Raw genomic sequence first — 27797 nt, forward strand, 5'->3', positions numbered from 1 at the left:
ATTGAATGTACCCTGTTTGAAAGGGTCAGAAGGATATGTGAAGCCACATGATTAGCAATTTTATATTTGAACGTGAAGGGCAGTGGCATAGTTGACTTAAACCAGAGTTTTCTCAACCTGGGTCAGCACTTTTTTTTAGAGAGAGAGAGAGAGAGAGAGAGTGAAAGGGAGGGAGAGAGAGGAACATCGATTTGTTATTCCACTTGTTTATGCATTAATGGATTGCTTCCTTTATGTGCCCTGACCAGGATCGAAACCACAACCTTGGCATATCAGGACAATGCTCTAAACAGCTGAGCTACCCGGGCTGGGCCGGGTCAGCACTTTTGCCTACTTAGTTCTTTGGCATGGGAGGCTATCAAGTGCATTGTAGGGTGTTTAGCAATGTCCCTGGCTACCCACTAGATGCCAGCAGCAATGCCCTCACCTTCCATCAGTCATGACAACGAAAAATGTCTTCCGATATTGCCAGGTGACACTGGAGGACAAAATCACCCCGGATGGAGGGCCAGTGATGTAAACAAAGCTGCTGCAGATCTTTGAAATCTCAGAATATAAACATCCACAGGGCTGAGTGGCCTTGAAAAGAGTTAACCCACACCCTGCAGGAGCTGTGACCCATAAAGCTTGTTGAGATCTTTTAACCAAGTAGAATATTTCTAGTAGCTGACTGAAATAGCTTGGCTAAGGCCATTAGCAAAAAATTTGATTCAAAGCAGTTAACATCTGTTTTCATTTCTGCTTTTGTAAGTTCCTTTGCTACTCAATTCCTGTATTTTAAGCTGTCTTCCTCATAGAACTTAAAATATTTGAGTATATGCCAAAATTTCTAGTAATTAGAAAACATTTTTACTCAAATAGAAATAAAAATATTAATAACTTTAAATTAGGATAAGATGGTGGGAGTTTAATGTTGTGAAGTCAGGCACCGACAACAGCAGAGAACATAATAGTGAAGGGAACTAGGTGTCTGGTTGTGTTTGAGATTCACTTCCTGTTCTTGTTTATCATTGGAAAGTTGCACCTTATGAAAGATTTTAGATTCAGATCATTGTATTATTCTAAGAAAAAAAATTAAAAATGCTAACCGCGTCTTAGTAACCATAGAGAAACACAACACATATAAATAATCTCATACCTATCTATCTTAGGGTTGGATTTTTTATATATGATATATGTTGAGGTCTGAAGTAGCTAATGTGCTTTTATTATCTGAGGTCAAAGGAAAAAAAGGCTTTCTCAGTTACAAGAGCACAGGCGTGCTTGTTAGCTTAAGTAATAAAACTGACTCTGGCTTTTTTAACAGAAAGATGGGGTTTATTATTAAAATAGTTCAGAGAATAACTGGAAGGGCACAGTCCAAAACTAGAATAACATTCAAAATGATCCCCTCTCTTAAACTGATATTATTTGTTTGCTTAATGAAAGTCATGAGGATAATTTGGCCTGCATTATTTTCAGCTCTCATCCTGCTGCCTAGAGCAGTGCCTAACTCATAGTAGGCCCTTCCTAAATATTTGTGTATAAATAAATTATTTGACCAAGGATATGTTTGTTAATATTGGCAACAACATGGAGAAACAATACAGAATAGCATTATAAAATGTTAACATTGTACATTTTATTTAGAGTGTTTTTGGTAGCAGAATTTACCCTTTCTCTTAAGAAATCTTGGTAGGGACATTTTGAAGAACTATTTTGTACCATAGAACCTTGTCTTAGTTATGTTCCTGTTTTAGATGAACAGTCTTGCAACAGTAGATCTTGATATTGCTCTGTTCCTTGTGAGAAAGCAGAGGTTCTGAGAACTGAGTCACTAGGATCATATCAGTTAAGTGTCAGAGCCTAGATTAAGTCATGCCTGTCTGACACCTAACTCAGACATTGTCTTTTGTGCAAGACAGCCTGAATGCTACTTCCTTTCTTTCCTTCTTTTTTTTTTAGGTGAAAACTCTAGTTTTTCTGTACACTATACTAGAAATTAATTTAAGGCTATAAACTTTTCAAACCTGGGCTCCCTATATACTCATTTTATCAACTACATTTTCCATATGTTCCTAAAAGTAAATGCTAAGGTATAAAGACAATATTATGACTGCATTCAAATTTTACTGCTAACATGAGAAGTACAAAATAATAACATGCTGCCAAAAATGTTCAGATGGAGGAAAATAACTATAGAATGCTATCTGAAAAAGCACTATCTACATGACCCTTCAGTTATTTAGTTATTAATTTTCATTTTAATAGACAGAAGAAACAGTCCTATTTCTCTTTAGAGCTCCCAAATGCTGCCATTATGTTTTATACTTTTTAAAATTTTTGAAATAATTCAGGCTACAGAAAGGTTACAATAGGACAAAAGAACTCCCTTATACCACACACCTGGATGCCCTAATTATTAACATTTTTTTACATTTGCTTTCTCTCTCTGTCTCAATATATAATTTTCCCCTGAACCATTTGAGAGCAAGTTCTAGATGTATGCTTCTTTACCCATAAATACATCAGTATATATTATTTTATTCATATTTGGAAATTGTTCAAATAATGACCTATTTCATAGCAAAAGGGGAAAAAACTATGGTTCAATCCAGAATTACATCTCACATTGCTATGTCCCTTTTAAAAATATACATATATATTTATTGGTTGATTTATTATTATTATTATTATTTTTTTTTACAGAGAGGAAGGGAGAGAGATAGTTATTAGGTCTAGTAATAATTAATGTCGTTTTCTAATATTTTTTTAAATCGAATTTATTTAAACAATACAACAAAATTTAATCAACAATATAGTTGCCGTTGTTTTCTACTACTTGTGCCCAACGCTCAGGAAGCATTTTAATCCCTCTGTTGTAAAATTCTTGTGATTTTGATGCAAAAAATTCGGTCAGTGCATTTTTGAGGCATTCTTCATTATTAAATTTTTTTTCCAAGAAGAAAGTTTTGCAAAGAACGAAACAAATGGTAATCGGAAGGGGCAATATCAGGAGAATATGCAGGTTGAGGGAGAACTTCCCATTCCAACTGGCGCAGTTTTTCAGCAGTGATTCTTGCAGTATGCGGCCGTGCGTTATCGTGGTGAAGAATTACGCCCTTCCGATTAATCAGCGCGGGTTCTTTTTCTCTTAAAGCTTGGGCTAACCTTTCCAATTGGGCACTATACACTGCACTTGTAATGGTTTGGTTAGATGGTACAAGTTCATAATGAAGAATTCCTTTAAAATTCCACCAAACACACAACATCACTTTTTTCGCATGCAAGTCAGGTTTTGGCGTGGGCTGCGGAGCCTCATTTTTGTCCAACCATTGAGGCCGCCTTTTCAAATGAACATACAGCACCATTGTTCATCTCCGGTAACAATTTGCTCTAGAAACGGCAAACGGTTTTGATGAGAGAGGAGCGAACTGCAAATTGTGACTCTTTGATTAGGGTTGTTGTCGGTCAACTCATGAGGAACCCATTTTCCAAACTTTTGGACTTTGCCAAGAGCACGCAATTGATTGGAAATTGTTTTTTGTGAACAATTTAAAGTTGTCGCAAGCTCTTGTTGGGTAATTTGAGGATTTTGCACCAAAAGAGCTTGAAGAGCTTCTTGATCAAAATTGGACACACGGCCTCGACCACTCTTGTCATCTAATGAAAAATTTCCCTCGCGAAATTTCTCAAACCAACGCTGGCATTTTCTGGCGCTAACTGCATCTTGACCAAGAGCACTACAGATGTTTTTTGCAGCCTCACTTGCTTTTCTTCCTAATTGGAACTCGTAAAGCATGCATTGCCGAATGTGCTCTTCATCTGCCATCTTCTTAGCCCTAGTTTTGCAACAAAAACCAAACCAAACACAAACTTTTTCAAGCAAAACTTGTTAATCGCACTTCACAAGTTCTGAAGATACCACGTGTTTGAAGGTTATGCCAATACAAGTCAACGCCAAGCAAGATTTTAAATGAATGTTTAAAAACGACATTAATTATTACTAGGCCCGATAGAAACATCTATCAGCTGCCTCCTGCACACCCCCACTGGGGATGTGCCTGCAATCAAGGTACATGCCCTTTACCTGAATCGAACCTGAGACCCTTCAGTCTGCAGGTCAACGCTCTATCCACTGAGTCAGACCAGCCAGGGCTGTTATGTTCCTTTACTCTTTAATCTGGAACAGTCCTCATTCTGTCTTTGTCTTTTATCATCTTGATAGTTTAAATGATCTAAGCCAGTTATTTTATAGAAGATGAACCTTATTTTAATAATATGGTAGAATTAACATTTTTGAAGAAGCATTAGATGAAAATAATTTATACTTCCCATGTTTCTTTGGCATAACCTGTTAAAACTTTTTATTATGAAATTTTTTAATCAAAAAAGAGAAAATAGATCTAATTAATATTATTACCATCCTTTCTTCTACCTTAAAAAGTAAATATTTTTACTGTAAGTATCTTGAAGCATTTTCACCATCATAAGGTTTTATTCCATACTTTAAGTAAACTGTAAAAATGACATTTCTTATATAACCATTAGAGGCCCGGTGCATGCATTTGTGCACTGATGGGGTCCCTCAGCCTGGCCTCTGTCCTCTGGCAATCCAGGACTCCTCAGGGGATATAGTAGTGTGTGAAGCAGCAGGTGGCCAGGGAGGAGCCTGAGCCACTCCCACTCATCCCGGCCTGCTGCCCCTGCCATTGCTGCCACTCGCTCAGTAGCGCTGCTGCAGAGGCTGGAGAGGCTGGAGGGGCTGGTGCTGCCAAGCACAGCCATGAGCCTGGCGTCTGGTGCGCCTGTCAGTCAGATAAGCAGTGCTCTGCTGTGGGAGTTCACTGACCACCAGGGGGCAGCTCCTGCATTGAGTGTCTGCCCCCTGGTGGTCATTGCACATCATTGCGTCTGGTCAAATGGTAGACTGGTCAACCAGTTGCTTAGGGTTTTTACATGTAGAAACTAGAGGCCGGGTGCATGAAATTCATGCGTGAGGGTATGTGTCCCTCAGCGCAGCCTGCATCCTCTCCAATCTGGAACCCCTCAAGGGATGTCCAACTGCCCGTTTACATGGGCAGTTGGACATTCCTCTCACCATCCAGGACTGTTGGCTCCCAACCACTCACCTGCCTGCCTGATTGCCCCTAACTGCTTCTGCCTGCCAGCCTGATCACCTCCTAACTACTCCCCTTCCAGCCTGATTGATGCCTAATTGCTCCTCTGTCAGCTCGATTGCCTCTAACTGCCCGCCCTTGCTGGCCTGGTCACCCCTAACAGCCCTCCCCTGCCAGCCTGGTCACCCCTAACTACCCTCTCCTGCCAGCCTCATTGCCCCTAACTGCTCTCCCCTGATGGTCTGGGCCCCCTCCCCCCCCCCAACTGCCCTCCCCTGCAGGTCTGGTCACCCCTAACTGCTTTCCCTTGCAGGCCTGGTCCCCCACAACTTCTCTCCCTTGCAGGCCTCTTTTCCTTCCAACTTCCTTCACCTGTAGGCCCGGTCACCCCCAACTTCCCTCCTCTGCAGGCATGGTCACCTCTAACTACCCTTCTCTGCAAGGTTGATCAGCTCCTACTGCCCTCCCCTGAAGGCCGGGTCCCTCCCAACAGCCGTCCCTTCAAATGACATGGGGGCAGTCATCTTTGACCATATGAGGGCTGCCATCTTGTGTGTTGGAGTGATAGTCAATTTGCATATTATTCTTTTATTAAATAGGATAGAGGCCTGGTACATGGGTGAGGGCTGACTGGTTTGCCCTGAAGGGTGTCCCAGATCAGGGTGGGGGTTCCCTTGGGGTGTGGGATAGCCTGGGCGAGGGTTCTATAGTGGTTTGCAGGCTGGCCACCCCCCCCCCCCCCCCCCCTCCCCCCCCAGTAACCCAAGCATAGGCCAGGCCAGGTGGAAGCAGATATCTATGATTTATTAATCTTCTATAATTGAAACTTTGTAGCCTTGAGTGGAGGCCAGGGTGGTGGGAAGCTTGGCTTCCTCCATTGTCTGGGGCAACCCAAGCCTCTGGCTGGTTCCAGCTCTGTGGCTGCCGCCATTTTTGTTGGGATTTATTTATCTTCTATAATTGAAACTTTGTAGCCTTGAGCAGAGGCCAGGGCTAGCCAGGGCAGGCAGGAAGCTTGGCTTCCTCCATTGCCAGGGGCACACAAGCCTCCTGTTTGTTCCAGTTCAGTGTTGGCTGCCATCTTAGTTGGGTTAATTTGCATACTTGCTCTGATTGGCTGGTATGTGTAGTGGAGTGATGGTCAATTTTATTAGTATAGATAATAAAGTTTACCTAACAAAATTATTTATATTTCCTTACTCTTATGTACTACCAAAACTATATTTAAATTTCTTCTATTACTTTGAAAATGCTCAGTTACATTTGATTTTGCATTTGGTGGCCATGTCTGTTAAGTTTCTTCTTTATCTTTTTAAAATTAGGTATTTTTCCTCCCTTTTTGTAGAGTATTTTTATGTTTTATGTGGTATGATGGATATGTTTAGATCGACTTGCTCATGGGTCCTGTTCCAGGGTCCTCCTTGTGTGTCTCCACATAAATCAGAGGTTGGAAAATGGAACACTCTCCTTAACTCCTTTGCATCAGAATTCTAGGTCTGATCTAGGCTCCAACAATCAGAAGGACTTGTGTGGTCCTGGAATTCAGCGTGAGCAAGGCTGTAGCATATGAGATACCATTTTGTTGACTCAGTTCAGACAACTTCCTGACCCCTAAACTCTGCTGAAATGATCTAGTGACTTCCTAATTTCCTATGGTCTTGAATATGACAGAGGAAGCAGTCTTCTGGGTAGATCAGTCCTTATGTATTTTTTTAGGAGTGTCTTCCTGGGGGCATAGACTGGATCTGCCCTTTTAGCCCTTCCATCAATTTTATAAGCAATCAGTTCTTTGTGAAATCTTTTTCTGCCTAAACTAACTAGAGAGGGTTCTATTTTCCATAAATGAATCTTAGCTGGCAGAGCTTGTAATCAAAAGAATGTAGCATCTATATTTAGCTTCAAATGTATATACATATAAAGTAGTATATCTATATCTGAGATATTTGTATTTGAACTGGGACATGGTTAAGAAAAAGGAAGTAGCCCTTTGTGTCAGGAGATCAGATTACTCAGGGAGCATCATGCCTGTGTGTGTGTGTACTAGTATACATAGTTATGAAAAACCCTGAGTCTTTTCATGTGGATTTATGGTCTGTGTTCTTTGCTGGTGACTTTGTTACCAAAACTGTTTCTTACTGGGACTCTTGAAGGTCTGTTGAGACTACCCTTCCATGGGATCTTAGATATGAATGTGGTCAGGTGTGTATCCCTTTTCTGTCTTCTCGTATGGTTGGGGTGGCTGCAGCTAACTGGTTAGAGACAGAGACTTGTAGTCAAGTGATATCCACTGCCATGTCTCTCCTAGTCCTTTGTGAATCAATCCCTGAATTTCTGCTTTCATCCCTGATATAACAAGAGTGGGAGAATGTGTTGGAGACTATACTTACCAGTTTTTAAATGAATCAGACATTTTTAAACATCCACAGATGCAGAGAGAATAGTATAATGCCTACTATGTACCCATCACCTTATCAACACTTTGTCAAACACTCAAACTTCAAATAATTTGACAACTGGATCCTAATGGGGCACTTTTTTCCTGTCCATTTTACTATTTGCTTCCTAAATTCTACATGACCAAGACCTACAGTAGCCTTAGTCTTGCCCCTGCCTCTGACTGACCAGTCTCTCTCTCTGGGTCTCTTCAGAGACCTGAGTACATGGTTATAAGCATAGTCCTAGAGACCATGGCTCAGGTAAACCAGTATAGCTTGTTGGGACTAAAAACAGGAACTGCTTTGATTTCTCGTCATATGTGGGTATTGTGTCTCTGGATCTGTTTTGATGATGCCGTCCTCTTAACAGCTATCCTTTAAGTAAAACCAATAACACTCAAACTCATGACCTTTTCTTTGCTCTTATTCCCTTAATGGGGGAAAATAGACAATAATACAGGAGATAGCATTTGCAATACTTTCATTACTCGCTCGAATTATAATATATGGTAACCAATACATGATAATGTTTATTTTTAAACCCCATACATTTGTAATATGTATATATTTTAAGAGCAGATGTTTCATAGGACTTAAGGGGACAAATAATGGAATTACTGATAAGAACACATCAAATAATAAGAACACATCAAAATGTTGCTTTTTTAGAGTGAGATTAAAATTTTTTGTAGCCTCATTATAGTTTCACTCTGACACACTTTTTTCTTCTCAGACCTGCATGGGAAAAGTCTTAAAAGATACAGACACTAAAAATAAATATTCTCACACTCTGAGAAAACTGATAAAAGGCAATAAAAAATTATTTGAGTTCTTGATTTGGGTCAGTTGCGGTCGGTACCGTGTGGGACATAAAGTAATATGGTTCCTGCCTATGAGTGCTTGCAATTCAGTTAAGTAGACAAGTCATCTAAAAAGCATTATTAACAACGAGAAGCTACACATAGCAAGTGTGCTAATAAAGCAAAAGAGGTCTTTAAATTTTTTGAAGAATATCAACTGTTGAAAAATAAAATAAAATCATGTATTGTATTTTCCCATACATGTTACTTTTTAATAGTTTCTTCTCTAACAACACAGTGATGCAGAGATTTCTTTATATTTCAATAGTCTGAATATGCATTATCAGAGATAGATTACTAGTAAATAAAGGTACTGTAGTCATATGCTGTTTCTTTGTATATGGAAGGAAGAGAAAAAGCTACTGGCACTCCTCAACAGAAAACGTTCTCTCTGGAGAAGAAATCTTTACTGATTTAAATGTCATTCCAGTTTCTAATTTAATATATTTCCCATGATTAACATTTACCTATTGCTGCCTAACAAATTATGACACTCAATAATAAAACCTCTCATCTGTCATACTTCAATAAGATAAATCACATAGTATCATCAGCTAGTATTTGATAATCTGTAGTCAACACACTTTTTGAGCATTATCTATATGCAAAGTGCTGTGCTGGGAACTACCCAGAATGAAAAGAAGTAATAGTCAAGGTCTCTGCCCCAAGAAGAGCCTCTATTTCAGTGGATGGGTATAAGAGTAATGCACATGAAATAATAGACCATAGACTGTACGATGGTTGGCAGAGAGCTCACATATTATATGATACTATTAATTCATTGATTTAAAAAAATAAACCCCACAAATGTAGGAAGGCTGAAAGACTAAACAGAGGTGAAGTAGCTGACTAGCCTTCAAAGCAGAACCAGGCCACAAGTTTTCAGGCCAGTGGGTCTTTTCCTTTGTTGTAAGATAATGTAATTCTAAAGTTAAAACTGTATGAAAGCCAAGAAAATTGAGGAAAGAAAGATGAGTGGCTTTGAATAGTCAAAGAAGAATTAAAGAAAGAGGTATGATTAGGATGTGAGTGTAAAAAATAAATGGGGGAAGTAGTGAGAATCAAATATTTGTTATATTCATGGGACAAAGACAAAACCAACTAGGATCATTTGAACGGTGCATGTTGGGCAATGGGGGAAAATGGGGCGGCAAGAGCTTGAAAGTATAAGAGAGGAACTCGGTCTTCATGTGGTAGAACATGGGGAACTATTCTCAATCCTTGAGCATGAAATGACACAATGAAAGTGGGATTAAGGAAGATCTGTTTGTTTGCCAGAAGAACTGTATAGTGTCTGCATTTTTCTTTTCTTACACTGTGTGTATTCGTCTGTTTCATTCTAAGTAGGTTAAACACTTTATTAGTCAGAATGCTAGCTTATGTTATAGTAGCCACAAATTAATCCTGAAATCTCAGTGGCTGAATATGTAAGTGCAGCGATTTTCATCATTTTTCATCTCATAACACACATAAACTAATAACTAAAATTCTGCGGCACCAAAAAATATATTTCTTGACAACCTGACAAAAAAAGGTATAATTTTGATTCATTCATATTAGACGGCTACTGGTTGTCATAATTTTATTTGGCAATCTAAGAGAAAAGAAGTCAGTGCTCCTGACTAAATAGTTTATTGCATTTTAAAAATATTTTTTAATATATTTTATTGATTTTTTACAGAGAGAGGAAGGGAAAAGGATAGAGAGTGAGAAACATCAATCATCTGCCTCCTGCATACTCCCCATTGGGGATGTGCCCGCAACCAAAGTACATGCCCTTGACCGGAATCGAACCTGGGACTCTTCAATCCGCAGGCCAACACTCTATCCACTCAGCCAAACCAGTTAGGGCAGTATTGCATGTTTTAAAGAATCTATGTGAAAAAACCTAAAACACTAATTTGGAAGAATATATGCATCTCTATGTTCATTTCAGCATTATTTACAATAGCCAAGATTTGGAAGCACCCAAGTGCCCATCAGTAGATGAGTGAATTAAAAAAAAAAAAAAAAAAAAAAAAAAAAAAAAAAAAAGCCTGGCTAGCCGGGCTCAGTAGTTGAGCGTAGTTCTAGGAATCAGGAGGTCATGGTTTGAACTGGCTCATGCCTAGGTTTTGGGCTCAGTCCCCAGTGCGGGGTATGCAGGAGGCAGCCAATCAATGATTCTCTCTCATCCTTGATGTTTCTATTTCTCTCTTTTTCCCTTTCCCTTCTTCTCTGAAATCAATAACAATATATTTAAAAATAAATAAACAAGAAAGAAGGAAATGTTACTTTTTGTAGCAGCATGGATAGACCTGGAGAGCATTATGCTAAGTGAAATAAGCCATTCTGAGAAAGACAAGTGCCATATGATTTCACTCATATGTAGAATCTAATGAATAAAATGAATTAACAAACAAAATAGAGACAGACTTAGAGAGCAGGCTGACAGCTATCAGGGGTGGGGGCGAGTGATGCTGGGTGAGGGGGTGGAGATACGGAGCAAAAAAAAAAAAAAAATACAAGAAAAATTAATGGACGTGGACAACAGAGTGGTGATTGCCAGAGGGTGGTGAGTAGGGGAAGGTGATGGATGGAGACTTGACTTGGGATGATGAATATACACTACAGTACACAGATGATGTGTTGTAGAATTGTGCATCTGAAACCTGTATGATTTTGTTAACCAGTGTCACCCCAATAAATTGAATAAAAGGAAAAATTAAATAACATTAAATAAAAATTCTTGCAGCACACCAGTTGAAAATTATTGCATAAGTGTTTTTTCTTGTTTGCACTACTTACTAACACAGGTGGATGGGATGCAGGGTTGGGGAATTCTCCATTTACTCATTCAAGGACCTATACTAACAAAGGTCTTAGAACATATCTGGTCACTGTGGGTAATAATTGCTCCTTCTTAGTTAATTGAGTTTTTAGTTGAAAAGAAATTTGGGGATTATCTTTCAAGCGATCAGTTTTTCAGAGTTAAATGTAAAACAGACTTCCATTGGCAGCAGTTCTCAGAGTGCATTTAGTTTTCCCTAGATTCAGAAGAATGGGACTTTTCACAGATCAGCCTTCCATTTTTTCACTCTTACCTGAATAGTCAATGAGCAAATGTTTTTAGCTTTGCAAAGAATAACAAATTCAATGGGTGTAAAAGTGACCAGAATAGACCATTTTAAAGGCTAATTTAAGATTGATGCTTCCCCTTTTTAAATTGTCTGATTCTTTTTACTGATTGGTAGGAGGCACTGCCTTTTGTCTCTTGAAATATAAAATTATTTCCAAGCAAATATATTTCTGTATCTACTTGTTGGGCAGTTAACTATCTTTTAATAGATCTAGTTTAAATTGCAAGGTCTTAGTAGGGGTGTCGAACTTAATCAGAGAAGGGGCCAAAATCTAAAATCCAGCCTACATCGAGGGCCGAATGGTTTACTGAACAGTCATAAACTGTCATTGTGATGGAAACGCAGCGGAGTGCAGTGATGACAGCGCGGTGCGGGCCACATAGCAAGGCCTGGCGGGACGGATTTGGCCCGCGGGCCTTGTGTTTGACACGTGTCTTAGAGGATAACATATGCTCTAACATAAAATTAAGCATATGTTATCCTAAAATTACAGAGTTTCTTTTCACTTCATTGAGAAATGAAGAAGTTAAGATATTTCAGTAGGAGTTTAGAATATTGTTAGTAATAGTACAAAACAGGTGCTGACTGATGAGATGGATATTTGAGAAGCTTCTGTGTGCCAGATTTTGTGTCATACTGTGTATGTAACAGACGACATCATCATCCTCACAAACCCACAGCCTAGCTGAGTTTATAATCTACCTAATGTTGGTTATTTGTCCTATTTAAGGATAGATTATCTGCTGGTATATAATGAAACAAACTTTCTAATACTTTTTTAGTCTATGTGATTCAGTTCTGCATTCTTTCTGGAGTTAGGGTTACGTCCCTTATGCTGCTTCTAATTTACCAGGTGCCTTTTCTTAGGTTTATTTATAAAGTGTGGCCGATACTATCTACTCATCCTGTTTCACAGGATTGTGTAAAGAAAGACATCATATAATGTATGGATTATTTTGTAAATTATTGAGCTCTTCATATATACCTGATATCATTTCTAACATCTAACATTTACTATCTGTACTGTCCTATATTCTCTGAACTATTCTGTGCTACCACTGAAGCATCAATAAATAGCTAAATAGCTTTGAGGTTTTTTTAAAAAAAAAATTTAACCAAATGAGCCTTTTAGAAATAAATATACAATTATGAAAGAGGTAAATATGGTTAAATGCCATATAACTATTAGTTTGCCTACGTAAGTTTTTCTAGCTACTTATTATTTTTTAAGTTGTTAATAATATATCACCTGATTCAAATACAAAATACTCATGGTGGCGTGATTTTCAAATAAGGCCACCTCCTTTGTTCTGTAACAGAATACAAAAATTATACAGCACTGTACCTGTTCTCCTAGTTTACATTACCTATTTGTGAGGGAAATGCAGGAAATAAACGTAAAGCCTACTGATTAGACAAGGCAATTGGAAGGTGCCCTAAGGCCATGTGTGAACAGTTGCTTCATGAATGAAATAGACAGTATGGGCCTTTTGAAGGAGAGTGAATAGCTCCATGTCACTGGAGCATAGACTTAAAAAAAAAAAAAAAAAAAGATTAGTTGAAGATAAGTTACAATTTACCATTTTGGTAATATGGCTACTGATGATTGGATAAAGCCATTTATATGGATGTGAGGTATAGTGGAGAAGAAAGAAGAAAACTAAACAGATAAAAGAACACATAATTCCTTTATCAAGTGACATAGGTACTTACTTTTATGTTTCAAGGATCTTAAGAATTGACCCCATTAGCACTGAGAGGACTCTTTCATTTGCTATGAAGCAGCTTGTTGGTTCATACATACAATAGTGTATACTCAAATGTAGCCATAGAATGGGTATATCACAAAAATACTCTGGGGTTAAGAAAGCTTTATTTCTGGTTTTCCTTTAGTAGCTTTCACTATGTTTTTCTTTGGGGACCCAACTCAGATGACTGCATGCATAAAAATGTAATGCGTTGCTCTTTTTTCTCTTTCACTTGGGAAAGTTTGCAGATGAAGGAAAGGCCCTAAGATTCTGACTGCCATCCATGTGGTCTCACCTGTCTCCATAGAGTGTTTCAAAGATCAGTGTCTGTTTTTGTCAGTGGCTATAAAGTCAGGTAGCTCTTTGTGAAGTTAATGCAATACATATCTGAAAGTATTCAGCAAATGGTGTTGAACCAACCATTAAGATTAATTTCCTTACAGGTTAAAAATTGAAAATTAGTAAGATAAGAACTTAACATATTGTCAGGCTATAAAACCTAATAAAAATTTAAAGAATGACTCATAATACAGTATTTAATTTCTTTATGTTCCATTACCAAAATTGATGTTATTGCTAACACAGATACTGTATTGCTGTAGTTCAGGATTGAGTGAAACAAATTTGAGCTGACAGACAGCATGACTAAACTTGCAAAGGTCACGCTACTCATACTAAGCTACTTACTTGAGCAAATATACAATATAACCTTGCAAAGAATCCTGGAAAGTCTGTGTTTATAATTTTGCATTTTACTCACCTATCTTTTTTAGGCAAGCAGCAACTCTACCACCACCTGCTACTCATCCTTCCTGCCCTTTCTGGTAACCCAGACCACTGAAAGGCACAGGGTATCTATGAATAAAAAAGAGAAATGATCCCCTAGATCAGTGTTTCCCAAAGTGTGGTACGCTTACCCCCAGGGGTACGGGAAGAGTTTGGTGGGGGTACTCGTTGCACCGGAGTTTGGTGGGGATATGCACTGCACTGTGCTTAGCTGCGCCTAATTCTACGTTCTCATGAGTATGAGGGGTACTCAGCGTTACGAAAATTATAGAAGGGGTACATATATGTCAAAAGTTTGGAAAACAAGAAAACCAACTATATTTGTATATGTTTTATTCCCAAGGAGAATTTAGCAAGAATTTAGCAAGTTATATTCCTTGTCATATTCCTGAGCAGTGGCCGTTAAACACTATCGGGCTGTCTGGAGGTAGAGCTCAGTACTTTCATTGCCTCTGTCAGCATCATCATACACTATAATGTTGCTTTCCATATTTATCTACTGCTAAATTACAGTGTTCTTGTAACTCCTGCTGTTAGTTGACAGTGACCATTGAAGAGCATACTCATAATTTTGTAGAATCCTGTTTTTTATTCCAAAAGAGTTCTTTGAAATAAAATTTTATGACTCAGAACACAACAAAACAAAAAGCTATGCTACTGATGAAATAAAGTCTTAGAATAAAACAAAACATAGATTGAAAAAATACATTATCAAAAAAAGAAATATATTACAATATTAACATTTTTACACTGGTAATATACAATCTTAACAGTCTTTTTTCTTTTGCCAAATTGTTGGCAAGAAATGTTAATGATTAAATTTTCATTTACATAAAACTTTCTCTTTTATACTGAGAGTTATTAAAATAGCCTTCTTTTTGGTATCACATTCCATTTACAAATTAGATTTTAGCTTTATGTTGTTCTCTTGAGTGTAAAAAACTTGAATTTACTTCCAATATGGAGATGGGAAATAGTGCCCAAAGAAAGGAATTTGGGAGAATCCTAATTGGAAATTGAATAATAATTTTGCTTTATAAAAAAAGTCATGCAAAGTTTGTCATACAGTTTACTTTGCTGTAAATCCAAGATTTAATTCCTTTTTATTTTTCATTTAAAGACTTGGAGTGTATCATAATTTGAGTTTCTGTCATTTCGCGTGAATTTTCTTCAGGGGCTGACTTCACAGCACTGGAAATTGATACACTGACTTGACGTTTCAGCATCTTCATAACCTTTCTCTTGTACCCTTTACATGCAAAGAAATATATAAAAGGGTCCATGCAGCAATTAAAGTTCATCAGGCATACAGTAAAGTGCAGAGAAATCTGGAATGACTGTCTTTGGCTACATTCCAGGAGATCAGGAAAACGAAGCTTCTTAATCATGTGCTGGATAATTGCCACATGGTAAGGTGTGAAACAGAGAATAAACACAACAATTATAAAAATTATTGTGTTGAGAGCCTTTTTGTTTATACCAGACTTCTCAGCTAGTGGGTTTTGTTTGGCATTTTTAAAGAGTTTGCAACAGATTTGAGAATAGCAGATGAGAATAATTATGAGCGGAAGCACATATCCTATGAAACATGCACCAAGCAGAATCCAGGGAAGAGATTTTGTTTCTTCAAAGTTTGGGTATTCCATGCATGTTGTCCTTTGATCCTCCTGCTTTGACATAGATTTTATGAGTAGTGGGAGTGTTTGAGCAAATACTAGAATCCAGACAAATATGCAAATGCATTTTGCATGTTCAATTCTTTTCATCTTATTGTATCGCAGAGGGTGCACCACAGCAAAGAACCGGTCAATGCTGAGGCAGGTCATGAAATTGACACCTGCATATGTATTGATGTAAAACACAAGAGCAGTTATCCTACACAGGGCCTCGCCGATTCTCCAGTCAAAGCCTAGGGCATAGTAGGCTATCCGTGTAGGCAAAGCAGTGGTGAAAAGTATATCGGAAATTACCAGATTTGTTGAATATAGGGTGGTAGAGTTGATTTTCTTCCTGTTTTGAACAATGACAACCAAGGCCAACAGGTTTCCCACGAGCCCAATTACAAAGACAATGCTGTAATGCAGAGGCATTACTATCCTGGCTGTGTTGTGGTGTGCGTAGAGGTCACAGTCATTTTCCGGAGGAGTTGTAGAGGGAGTAGTAAAATTGGTGTCCATTTTTATATCCACCAGTGGTGTTCAAGTTCCCTAGAAAAAAAAACAAGAAGGATAAGTCTAATGAAAAGCAGATTTAACTCAAAGCAATATAAACTACCTTTTATAGATCAAACTTAAAATTTCTAAGATTCATATACTTTTAAAAATCAATGATGGGTAATATGGTTACATATATATTGATAGTAACAGGAAGAACAGAATAAGAGTCATGTTTTTGCATCACAGTTTGGTGATTTTGGCAAAGCTCTGGGAAAGGAACTAGAACCATTTAAATAGGACAATTTCTTTTCTTTTTCTTTCTTTCTTTTTTTTTTTTTTTTTTTTTGTGACAAGAGGGAGTGCAGTAAGTTTTTAGGCAGAACTTTCCCCTTCTTTTTGTGAATCATTGTCTGGTTAAGAATAAATTCATGTAAAGCACCCACATTTCAGACAAGCATAAAATGCTGCTTTTAATGGACTTCCCCCCAAGTGCATATCACTGCCAGGAAATGAAGTCAGTCACACATTTATGTAGTGAAATGTGAACTTACCACAGTGATCTGATTTGTGTTAACCTAAAAAAGTATGAGAAACAAGACAAAGTTTTGTTAGGAACTGAAAGTTAGGTTTCCTTAAAAGAAAGAAAAAGACGATGATGATGATGACCACAACAAACATGAGAACTGACCAAAAAGAAGAAAAGGAAAAGAGAGGAAAAACTTAAGCTGCTTCAAGAGACAATTTTCAAATTAATTTTAAACTGTATAATTTCTCAGGTACCCCATTGATGCATGTAGTATACATTCTTTCATTCACACAGAGTAGCAAGCATTACATATGTGGTATTTTGTGTTCTACTTTATTCATTTAACATGTTCCTGGATCAGTATAATCTATTTGTCTGTCATACGTGTAAATTTTATGTAGATGGGTATTCTACAGTATGATTTGCTTAGCTATTCCCTTGATGAACATTTGGATTATTTCCAATTCTTGTTATAAATGTTCGGATGAAATTTCAGCTCCTAAGTTGAAGAATAAAAAATTCCTACAGTAAAACTCTGTGTATGAGGCGAGGCTTTGACAAAACTAAGGGAGAGTTGGGCAATAAGTTCTGTGAAGTTATTTTTAGTTGAAAAATAATTTTCTGGTAGGACTATCTATGTGCATGAACCTTATCTGAAAGTCACACAAAGTTAAGGGGAATTTTCAGTGTATTTAGTGATGATGATTCTCTGTATTAAAGGAAAAGGACTCTACCTAGCCTTATCAAGGCACTGACTGCAAATCCATTTCTCTGACTATGGTATTAAATGAATTAGTTCTCTGCTAAGTTATTTTTAACATTCTTAAAACAGTGATGCTAACAGACAACCAGAGTTACCAGAGGACTGCACTATTGTTACAAGTGTGCATTACATACAGTGTTGATAGGTTAATAATCGTTAAAATATGGAAATACAACCTAAACTAAAAGGGATCTGAAGTGGAAGTAGAATTTTATCAATCAACAGAAGACAGGAAAGGGGACTTTGCGGGGGAGAAAGGATAGAATGAGAATGGTAAATAGAAAACACAAAATAAGAGGGTAGAAATGTGTCACAGCAAATTTAAATGTGTTGGACTTACACATTGATAGACAGAGACTATCAGTTTGGATTTTTAAAAATCCAGGTCTATACTGCTTAGGAGAGATATAACCCAAGGTGATTTAGAAAAGCTTGGCAGAACAGGTACCAAATAGTGTGAAAAGCTAGAGTGGCAATATTAACATCAGAAAACAGAATCCAAAACACATTCAATATTAATAGGGATAAAGAGAGTCACTACAAAAATTAAAAGAATAGTTTACAAAGGACAAAAATAATCATGATTGTGCATGTAACAAAATTTGACAGAATTTAAAGGAGAAATTGGTAAATTTACAAACAATGCGAGATTTTAACTAGAATATGCCAGGTAAGCCCTAGCCAGTTTGGCTCAGTGGACAGAGTGTTGGCCCGCAGACTGAAGGGTCCCCGACTTGATTCCAGTCAAGGGCATGTACCTTGGTTTCAGGCTCTGTTCCTGGCCCTGGCTGGGGGTACTGTGCAGGAGGCAACTAATCAATGTGTCTCTCTCACATTGATGTTTCTTTTTCTGTGTCTCTCCCTCTCCCTTCCACTCTCTTAAAAAAAACAACAACAACAAAAAACCCCGACAAATATCCTCAGGTGAGGATTAACAAAAAAAACAAATATGCCATATAAAAAATAGATTATGGACGTAGCTTTACCCACATGACTTCAAAGCTAACAGAATTTGTGCTGAAGGCTCATGACCATTATTTGCAAATATGACTTTGTTACAAGGTCATCGGAGATATCTCAGAACTTACAGAAAAAGCATCATCTGGCAGCTCACATTTTCTATGATTCTTGTGCAACTAAATTAGAAATCCACAACGAAAAGATAAAGGATAAATCTGGAATCTAAAAAATACATTTTTAAGGAATGCCTGGGTTAAGAAATCACAAAGCAAATTTTGAAGTGTTTAGTACTAAATGACAAAAATGCTACATGCCAAAACTGAGGGATATGGCTAAAGAGTTCATTGAAGATGAATGTAAAGCCTTGAAAATATTTACTTTTAAAAGGTTGAAATAGGTTAGTTAAATATATAGCTCAAGAAACTAGAAAGGAACTGAGTTTGCCAAAAGAAGGTAAAAACAAATAAAAATAATTGTAGAAATTAATGAAATAGAAAATAAAACACATACAAAAAAACAAAACAAAAAAAACACCACAATAAATATGAGCTTTGTATTTTGTACAGAAAAAGGTGAAGTGATTCTTACAAAGGAAGTCATGGGAATTGCAATTGTGGAATAAATGTAGAAAAAAAGCTTTATCCAGTTCTTGTGAGAAGAAACTTTCCAAGAACTGAGACTAGACACGAGGGAGAAAGGAAAATTCCATGCTAAGGCTGCACCTTAGGAACAGCAGCAAGAGCTTCTTTTATTTTTCTACTTTGAAAAAAAAAAATTGCTTTCTGAAAATCTCAACAGATACATGTTATTTTGAGAAATATTTCCAAGCATGATCATGGGAACTGCTTTTTAAAATACATAATGGGGAAAAAATACATTGGGAGTCTGATCATTCTCTATGTGATTATTACAATATTATAGAGACCAGAGGGGCCCATTGCACGAAATTCATGCACTGGGGGGATGGAGGTGTCCCTCAGCCCAGCCTTCACTCTCTCCCATCCTTGGCAAAGTCAGCTAATTCATCCTGCCCTGGAAATGCTGAGAGTTTGTGCCTTCAAAGTGGCCTACGCTTTCAGGCTATCTTTATGTGTAAATTAACAGCCTGGGCACCACGTGCCCAGCTTCTCCTGAGTAGGGGAATGATTCTTCCTAGGACAACAGGGCTCCCACTTCCATGTGAGGTGCCTTTCCAAACGGGAAGCCAGACCTGTGGACACCACATTATAGAATTGTAATGGAAGACCATTGAGGAGTCTTGTACTACCCACCCTAGTCCTGTGTCAATCAAAGAAAGACCTTGCATAGTTTGGTCATGTAAATGTCATGCTTCAAAATGCTCTTAGGTAAAGAAGAATTTAGGCTGTTTTGAAATATGTTTATTTGGATATTTAGTAACCTGTTAAAGGTTTATTTCATTAGTCAACAACTCCAGTATACTACTTTATTTCTTGCTTACATATATCTATATTATTAATGCTATAGTTTTAGTTAATTTTATCTTTTCCAAATTGACAAGAAAAATCCTTTCATGTGTTTGACTATTGTTATCCTATTCTTATATCAGTCATTCCCAATTTATTATCATCTTCCCTCAGAGATATTATTTTATACTTTTCTTTAATCATCTTAGAATTCAGGATTATTTTCCTGAACCTTGACTTACTCCATTTTTTTATTCATCAATAAATCTTCAGTGCCTTTATATGTGAGGTCATGGAAATACAGATATGATATCTTTTAATATACGAGGGCCTAAAGCTGAAAGATGAATATATGATATTCGGGATGTGCTATTATCTGTTTGAGGTGTTATCTCAATATTCTCTGCTATGGTTTCTTCTCACACACACCAGGGTTCTGCTTGCTGTTTTCATTACAGTGCACCTTTACCAGCCTTTGGATTGCAAATCCCCCTTTTAGCCATTCCTCTTTTATTCGTAACTAATTAACTACCTACCTGTCTCTAATTTACTTACTTTAGAATATATTTTAAATATTTCACATTTTCATAATTATTAGGCAACAGCTTCTGACACGTTATTTAGGGTGGACTGAAGGCACTGATAATAACTGGGCTGCATGAAATGTGGGTCCTTAATTCAGGTTCCACCAGAGGAACACCTCTTTCTCCTAAAATTAAAGTACCTGGCAGGTACTCTGGCAACAATCTATGCCACTTTTGTTAATAAGCAAAGGAAACCCTCTTAGGATTGTCTCTGTAATACAATATTCATCCTTTCACTTATTGTTATCCAAACAAGCATAAAACAAGTTATTCCACAGGGAAATATCCTCCAAAGTATTTTTACTTAGGTTTTTGGAAGTTGCCTATGTATGTTTTTCTCTAGAGTTGAGTTCATTACTAATAGAGTAGCTAATATTTCTTAAGACATTATCATCTCATTTTTGCATAACCGGACATGTTGACATGAACTGGCAAGTTCTTTTAGCCACAGAAAGGAAAAAATAAAAGCCCCTCCCCCCAACTCATTCATTAATAGTTAAGAAAATTGTTTAAGCTCTAATGTAACCTGTACTCTGGAAATATTTACCGTAGACACCAACTTGGAGCCTTTTTGTGATTTTTCTCAGGGCGCACATAGAAGCTTTCTGCTATCCCAATCCCAGTAATTGCTTGGCAGTTATTTCCTTAGCTTTTATTTATGGCAGAAACAGAATAAAACTTCACTATATTCAAAGATTTCATAACTGCTAGAATACCAGCTTTAATTTTTGCTTTAAGATTCCTAAAAAGTCACCATTACCCCCAGTATTTATTCTTTCAGTAATCATACACCTTAAATGAAAGGAGGTTAATCTTATGGTGATTTTGTTTATATTCAGGCCTCAGCAGTGAATTGAATAGGTGAATGATAATAAATAGGTGATTTCTCTATAAGGTGAAGTCTGCTCAAGAATGTTTACACATCGAGATGATCTGACTCAAAGTGTCCACAGTGGCATGCACCAAAGAGGAAGTTCAGGAGCACATTTTCGAAAACAACCATGAGAGCCACGGAAATGTGGATATATATATATATATATATATATATATATATATATGCATATATATATATAAATTATATTTGAATATTGTTAAAGAATGAGTGTTTGATCCAGTTCTTTCTCTAATTTCTGTTGATAAACTGTCCTTTGGCTATTTTATAGATAAGACTGAGGGAAATATTCTAGTGTGAGGACCAATCAGGTCCCTAGAAAAGGAGGGGGCCAACACAGGCTCAGAGTTATTGGAATAAGATAGATTCTGTCTCCTGAGGAAATAAGCCAGCACAGATGTATCAGGACAGCAGGCTGAGGCCCTGTCTAATGCCCTTGAAGACACACATAAGTCATGGAAGAAAGAAATCACTGCTTCTTCTCTTCCTAGTTTTCTAAGTATTTGGCAATTATTTGACAAAGCCCCCTTGTTCTTGAAGCTGAGCCAACAGGACGTTGGTATTCAGTTCAGTGCCACACATACTGGGGTCTAGCACTGAACCAATGGTTTCCCCCCCTCCCCCATCTTTTTTTAGTTGACTAACTGAAATAGACAGGTAGAAAATATTAACTCCTGATTGTGGGGAAGAAAACCAACACACACACAGGCTGTGACCAGCACAGACACTGCCTCTTAGCACTCACTTCTTTAGTAAAGTTGGACTGACATTCATAGTGCTGCTACTCAACTGCTTTAATAGTACACAGCCCAGTTAACCTAGTAAAATAAACCTTTCCACACTGTTAGGTGATTTTTTTCTCCTCTAACCAGCTTTGAGTCCTGCATGAATAGCCTAAGACTGTGTCCTAGATGTATTTTTTGGAAGGATATAGGAAGTATTGTTCAGAAAGGACTGGCAGCTGCCTGTCCTTTCTCAGAAAGGAACCTCACACATGCCCGAGTGTTTATATTGAGAGTTGTCCCTGGTCAGTGTGTCTTAGGAGACCTCACTGTCCGGCCTCCCTGGCTTGTGGAAATGTGACCCAGCTGCCACCACAGAATGGTCTGGTTCTGGGATCTGCAGAGGCCCATCTACAGGATGAGTCACAGAGAACTGTTTCAAGGCCAGTGATCACCAGTCTGCAGTTCTTTGTGCCTCTATAGTGTCCTGAGCTCAATGGACACTCAGTGAAGACCAATTCCAGCTTCTGTATGCATTCACATTGGAATTGATGGGACAGCGAAAGGTGCCTGGCATTTAAATTATTTGGTTAAACACCCACTTGCACATTGAGGGTTTTACATGTTCCAGCTATTTTTCTTTCACCTTTCACTGATTATTTATTCCTTGTGTGGCTTTCGGAAACTTTAGTACTGAGTAGGCTGCTATGAAAATTGTCAAAGTTGAAGATAAAGGAGGTAGTAATCCTAAGGACTCGAATTCTATGACATAACATTTAGGAACTGTAAGAAATAAGAATCCCACTGTAATCATTTCAGTTTAAGGAAGACAAATACTGTTTCCATGAGACATGATTTTACCTGTATGCAGGCTAACTAGCTGTATGATATAAAAAGACTTTGTAGCGAAGGTCTGAGTCTGTATAATCTTTATCCTCTGAGTCCAAAATGTTTCTAGAAATAATATGTACCTTTTCTCCTTAAAGTTCTAGGGAGTTTCAAGTTTTGGGTTTTGTCTCCATTATCTTATAGAAATTAGAAACATTAAATATCCTTATTTTATGGACAAACAGAATTAGGTGTCCCTCAGTACAAGCGTCAAGTCAGGGACATGGAGGTGGCCAGGACTCTTGTGTCCTCCCTCATCCACTATCTCCAATCAGCCAGCATTTCCTGTGCCTGCAGCTTTCTGACCCTCCTCTGCACCCATGGTTATGTCTGTTGTCTGCCTGTGTGAACTACTCGCACCACCTCTGCTGGCCTTCAGGCAGCTCTCACTGCTGTTTGCAGCCACTGCAGCAGTTCTCACAGTGTGCTTCAAGTGGCGGACGGGGAGGTTTCTGTTGTGACACACTTTCCTTCATGATTGGGCTCCACTTCCCTCTCCCACTGGGTCTCTGGCCACCATCCCTCTTATGATGCCCTGGCTCCAGCCACGCTAAATTCCTTGATGCCCTGTATTCTCGCACAACTCTGTGCCTTTCTGATATTCTTCCTTCTGTCTTGGTGCCTCCTGTCCTCTGTCATGTAATCTTACTTCCTGCTCTCCTTCAAGACTTACTTCAGAATGAGCTGCTCCTGGAAGCTTTTCTGATTTTATTCTCTCCTGCTCACTCCCAGCACCCGCAGAAAGGCAGAGTCAAGTATCCTCGCCAGGGCACTGTTCTGCAATACCATGCGTTGTTTGGGTTCTTTTTTTCTGTTTCCCACTGGTCAGTGAAGTCCTGTGAGTAGAGACCATGTTGTTAACTTTGTGTCTCTCTAGCTGACCCATAATTGATGCTCAGTAAATACCCATTAGCCCTGGCTGGAGCAGCTCGGTTGGTTGGAGCACCGTCCCATACACTGAAGGGTCAGAGCACATACCCAAGTTGAGGGTCCCATTCCTGGTCAGGGCTCATGCGGAGGGCAACCAATTGATGTTTCCCTCTCACATCAATGTTTCTCTCCCTCTTCCTTCTTTTCTCTAAAATCAATTTTTAAAAAAGAAGAATAGCACCCTAACTGGTGTGGCTCAGTAGATAGAGCATCGGCCTGTGGATTAAAGGGTCCCGGATTCTATTTTGGTCAAGGGCACATGCCTGCATTGTGGGCTCAATCCCCAGTAGGGGGTGTGCAGGAGACAACTGGTCAATGATTCTCTTATCATTGATGTTCCTTTCTCTCTCTCTATCTTCCTTCCTCTATGAAATCAATAAAAAATATGTACTTAAAAAAATAAAAAGAAGAATAGCAAAACCTCAGCTTTCTTGATCCTCAGTCAAGGGTTCTTTAGATTAATGTAAGTTCTTGACTAATAACGGTAACCAGTATTATTAAGCACAGACTCCTGCAGGCACTGCCCTGGGCACTCTACATATATTCACATAAATCTTCACAAAACTTTTTCAGATCAGTTTAAATGGATGAAACAGTACACTTTTATGAAGATAGAGTTGTTAAGTGTCAGAATCAATCTAGGCAGTTTGACTGCAGTAATCACACTAAGTGCCATACATTTCTTCCTGGCTGTTATTTCCAGGATAATCTAATGTTATTGGTAGAAACAAGTAAATTAGGAAGACATCTCAAAACTTTAAGGCAAGAGAGAAGAGGAGGGCTAGGGAGACAAGAAGGGGCAGGGAGGGGGGTGGGAAATAAGTTGACTTAAATAAAGGAATTCATAAATTTGTAGCATATTTAAAAATAAGTAAAGGTTTTCAAAATGATTTTAGATTTTACTATTTCTATTGGAATAACAATATTTCTATGAAGCCATTTGGACTGAAATTTCTGTTGAAAGAAAAGGGTGGCTACCCAAGATAGCTTTTATGTTATTAATTTATTTTTATAGTACTTTTAAAGTATTTGCAGATATTTGACAAAATGTTTTCATTCCTCCCTTTGGGCTTTTAAGACACAACAAGGATCTTTGTTAGCTCTACAGTGTTCACAGGATTTTCACATGCGTTATCTTGTCTTTGCTGAAGCCTGTATTTTGCAGACTTATTGGGAGGCTAAGAAACTGAACAGACTCGGGGTACTACACATCCTCAGCACATACCACACCCCAGGGCCTGTTAGAGCTCCAGCAGTCCCTTAACTGTAGCAGGGAAAACAGCATGGCTTATACACTCCTTTACTGGGTGCTCAGCTCTTTATTAAAATATAAGCTTCTTAAGGAGGCCGAAACTGGTTTGGCTCAGTGGATAGAGTGTCGGCCTGCGGACTGAAGGGTCCCGGGTTCGATTCTGGTCAAGGGCATGTACGTTGGTTGCGGGTGCATCCCCAGTAGGGGGTGTGCAGGAGGCAGCTGATCGATGATTCTCTCTCATCGATGTTTCTAACTCTCTATCCCTCTCTCTTTCTCTCTGTAAAAAAATCAATAAAATATATAAAATAAAATAAGCTTCTTAAGGAGGATGGCTTTATCTTATACAGCACTTTAATCCCATAGAGTGTTTCAGAACTATCCTATAATAGATAGCATAAATGCTTATGGAATACATAACTGAATGAAAGTCATATAGTGACCTTAGTTAATATTGATTCCATTAAATGACTGGTCCTGTTATTACTGAAAAGTTCTCGGAAGCTAGTTGAGAGTAATTTATAAAGAAATTACCATCACCACCACTTGTTAGGTGAGCATGTGTGTGAGGATGCTTTGCGGAGTGGTGTGCTCTCTGCAGTGTTGTGTTCAAAGGACAATTAAACTCCAGAGAAAAAACATGCACTGAAATAATACTAGCAAATGCAGAGTCCAGACAGTAGCACAATTAGATTTATAACGATACAAAGACTCAGTCTGTGTGTAAAATATTCCATAAAGACCTGAAAATAAGTTAAAAAATCCTTCTCACAGAAGTGATAGGGCAAGGAAACTGTCTGATGGAGTCATCCTTTAGCAGTTGAATGGGCAGAAGGAGGAAGAACAGTGATAGCAGACAGTTTCCTAGCAGTTAGTATGAAAGCCAGTGTTACAAGGACTTGGCGGTGGTTTTATTCCACATTTTACAAACGAAGCAACTGTGCCGGAGATGCCAGAGGACTTGCCCAAGGCCACACAGCTCAGGTTTGAGCCTGACTCCAGAGCTGGGCTCGTAACCACTGCATTTATATTATGCTTAAAGTGACACCCCAAGAAAACTCAAAACCACACCCTTCTTTGGAGGAAGTTTCCTCACAGTTTATACTTGTTAAAAGTTCCTGTTACCTTCATTCCAAACCTGGGCATAAATATTGGCAAAACACTGCGTATGATTCATTGTTTTGTGATTTTTTTTTAAAGCACATACAAGTTTTAGAAAAAAATATGGAGGTATGTTTAGCTTTACTGATCATCAAATGAATATAAAGCAAACAACAGAGATGTTGTATTTTTTTAAATCAGGTTAATGATTTATATTTAGAGTTGAAACAGTGAAACCCAGACTGCCACTGATCAGAGGGTAAATTGGTAAAATGTTTTTATAAACCAAAACACCAGTTTATATCAAAAGAAATAATAGAAGTATATAAAAAAGCCTTTTTGTATGTAGATATGTGGCCAAATAGTAAAATGTTACAACTCTTTTCTTTTAAATTGTGCTGAATAACTTTTATATATACAATACATTTAAGTGTAAGGATATCTTATCATAAAATAGCTTTGCTCCTTTCCCTTCATATTAAAGCATCCTGAAGTTTTGGCATTATTTGCCAATATTTACTTGATACTGTTCTTTTGTAATTGTGAGTTTGCACAGAAATGCAGAGTAAGCCTGTTTTTTGGCAAAGATGTTTCTGGCACAATCCATTGCTTTCACCTAGCTTAATGCTAGCTGATCAGAACTGCCAGTCACTGGAGAGTTTAAACTATATTAATAAATCGTTTTTGTTAGAAATGTTTATAGCTTGTTATTGAATAGATTCTTTCCCTTTACCTGTACCTTAAGAAGGCTTTCAAAGTTTTGCTTAACTCAAAAGATTTTGTTGCAAAAGCAAAATATGTAGCACTTACCTTAACGGTGACTTTTCCGGGCCCCTGTGTAGTCGAAGTCAGGATTTGACCAAACTGAAGTAGGTTAACCTTGGCATGTTGTTCTCAGAGAGATTATGCAGACATCCTTTTATGGTGGCGGCTTTTTTTTTTCCTGTCACCCTGTGACTGAGCAGAGTAACTTAGCCTCATGTGTGCGTGCGTGTACACTTTAAAAAAAAAAAAATGGGAAGTGAAATTTTTCTGTTAGTGATTTTTTTTTAAATAGTTATCCAAAAACCCCTTGGAATTTATGAATTGCTGATATCTATGGAACTTTATAAATTTTTCTGTAAAGATATAAGTATTTAAAAAATTATGTGAAAGAGACTGAAGCAGTAGACCTTAATCAGGAAAATCAATGAATCATAGTTACTGGTGATGTTATATCTATAGTCTGTGTAAAAATATGAGTTTTTAAATGTTTTAAGGGGGAAAGAATGTCAACTTTGACAGTTTTGTCTACTTGGAAACTTGCTCAACAGCTTATGAGAAAGAAACAAGTTTTTGTGGTGAGTGGGAGAAAGATGCTTTTTTGCATATATACAGAGATTAGTTAATGTTTTTAGGCAGGAGGCTAACTTGACTGAATCAGTGGCTGCATGGACACAGGAATGACAAGGGAAAAGTTGAAGGGGGCATTTGCAGCTAAAATTGAGCCTCTTGTGAACAGGGTAAAGGAGACCTATGCTGTTCACTTTAGTTTTAGTTGACTGTTTAAGTC

General features: G+C 37.9%; 2 protein-coding genes across 5 annotated transcripts in view; one reads left to right on the forward strand and one right to left on the reverse strand.

Moving 5' to 3' along the window:
* Positions 1 to 27797, forward strand: part of UBAC2 (UBA domain containing 2) — a 167725-nt gene that overhangs the window by 74080 nt on the left and 65848 nt on the right. The gene's annotated exons all lie outside the window — the stretch shown is intronic.
* On the reverse strand, positions 14830 to 27189 carry GPR183 (G protein-coupled receptor 183). Of its 3 annotated transcripts, none has more exons than XM_036456283.2 (3): positions 27062 to 27189; positions 23269 to 23272; positions 14830 to 16254 (listed from the first exon to the last, which is right to left on the reverse strand). In XM_036456283.2, the coding sequence occupies exon 3, from the start codon at positions 16222 to 16224 to the stop codon at positions 15151 to 15153; it is 1074 nt and encodes a 357-aa protein (XP_036312176.1). In that variant the 5' UTR covers positions 16225 to 16254; positions 23269 to 23272; positions 27062 to 27189; the 3' UTR covers positions 14830 to 15150. The 3 variants fall into 3 exon arrangements, with proteins under 3 accessions (XP_036312176.1, XP_036312177.1, XP_036312178.1); XM_036456284.2 differs by lacking the exons at positions 23269 to 23272; positions 27062 to 27189 and adding exons at positions 16755 to 16778; positions 23636 to 23798; XM_036456285.2 differs by lacking the exons at positions 23269 to 23272; positions 27062 to 27189 and adding an exon at positions 23636 to 23798.

The sequence above is a fragment of the Pipistrellus kuhlii genome, unplaced genomic scaffold, assembly GCF_014108245.1.
Source record: "Pipistrellus kuhlii isolate mPipKuh1 unplaced genomic scaffold, mPipKuh1.p scaffold_m20_p_3, whole genome shotgun sequence".
NCBI lineage: Eukaryota > Metazoa > Chordata > Mammalia > Chiroptera > Vespertilionidae > Pipistrellus > Pipistrellus kuhlii.

Coding starts and splice junctions, on each gene's coding strand:
- GPR183 (XM_036456283.2), bottom strand. CDS start 16,224: ATGGACACCAATTTTACTACTCCCTCTACAACTCCTCCGGAAAATGAC.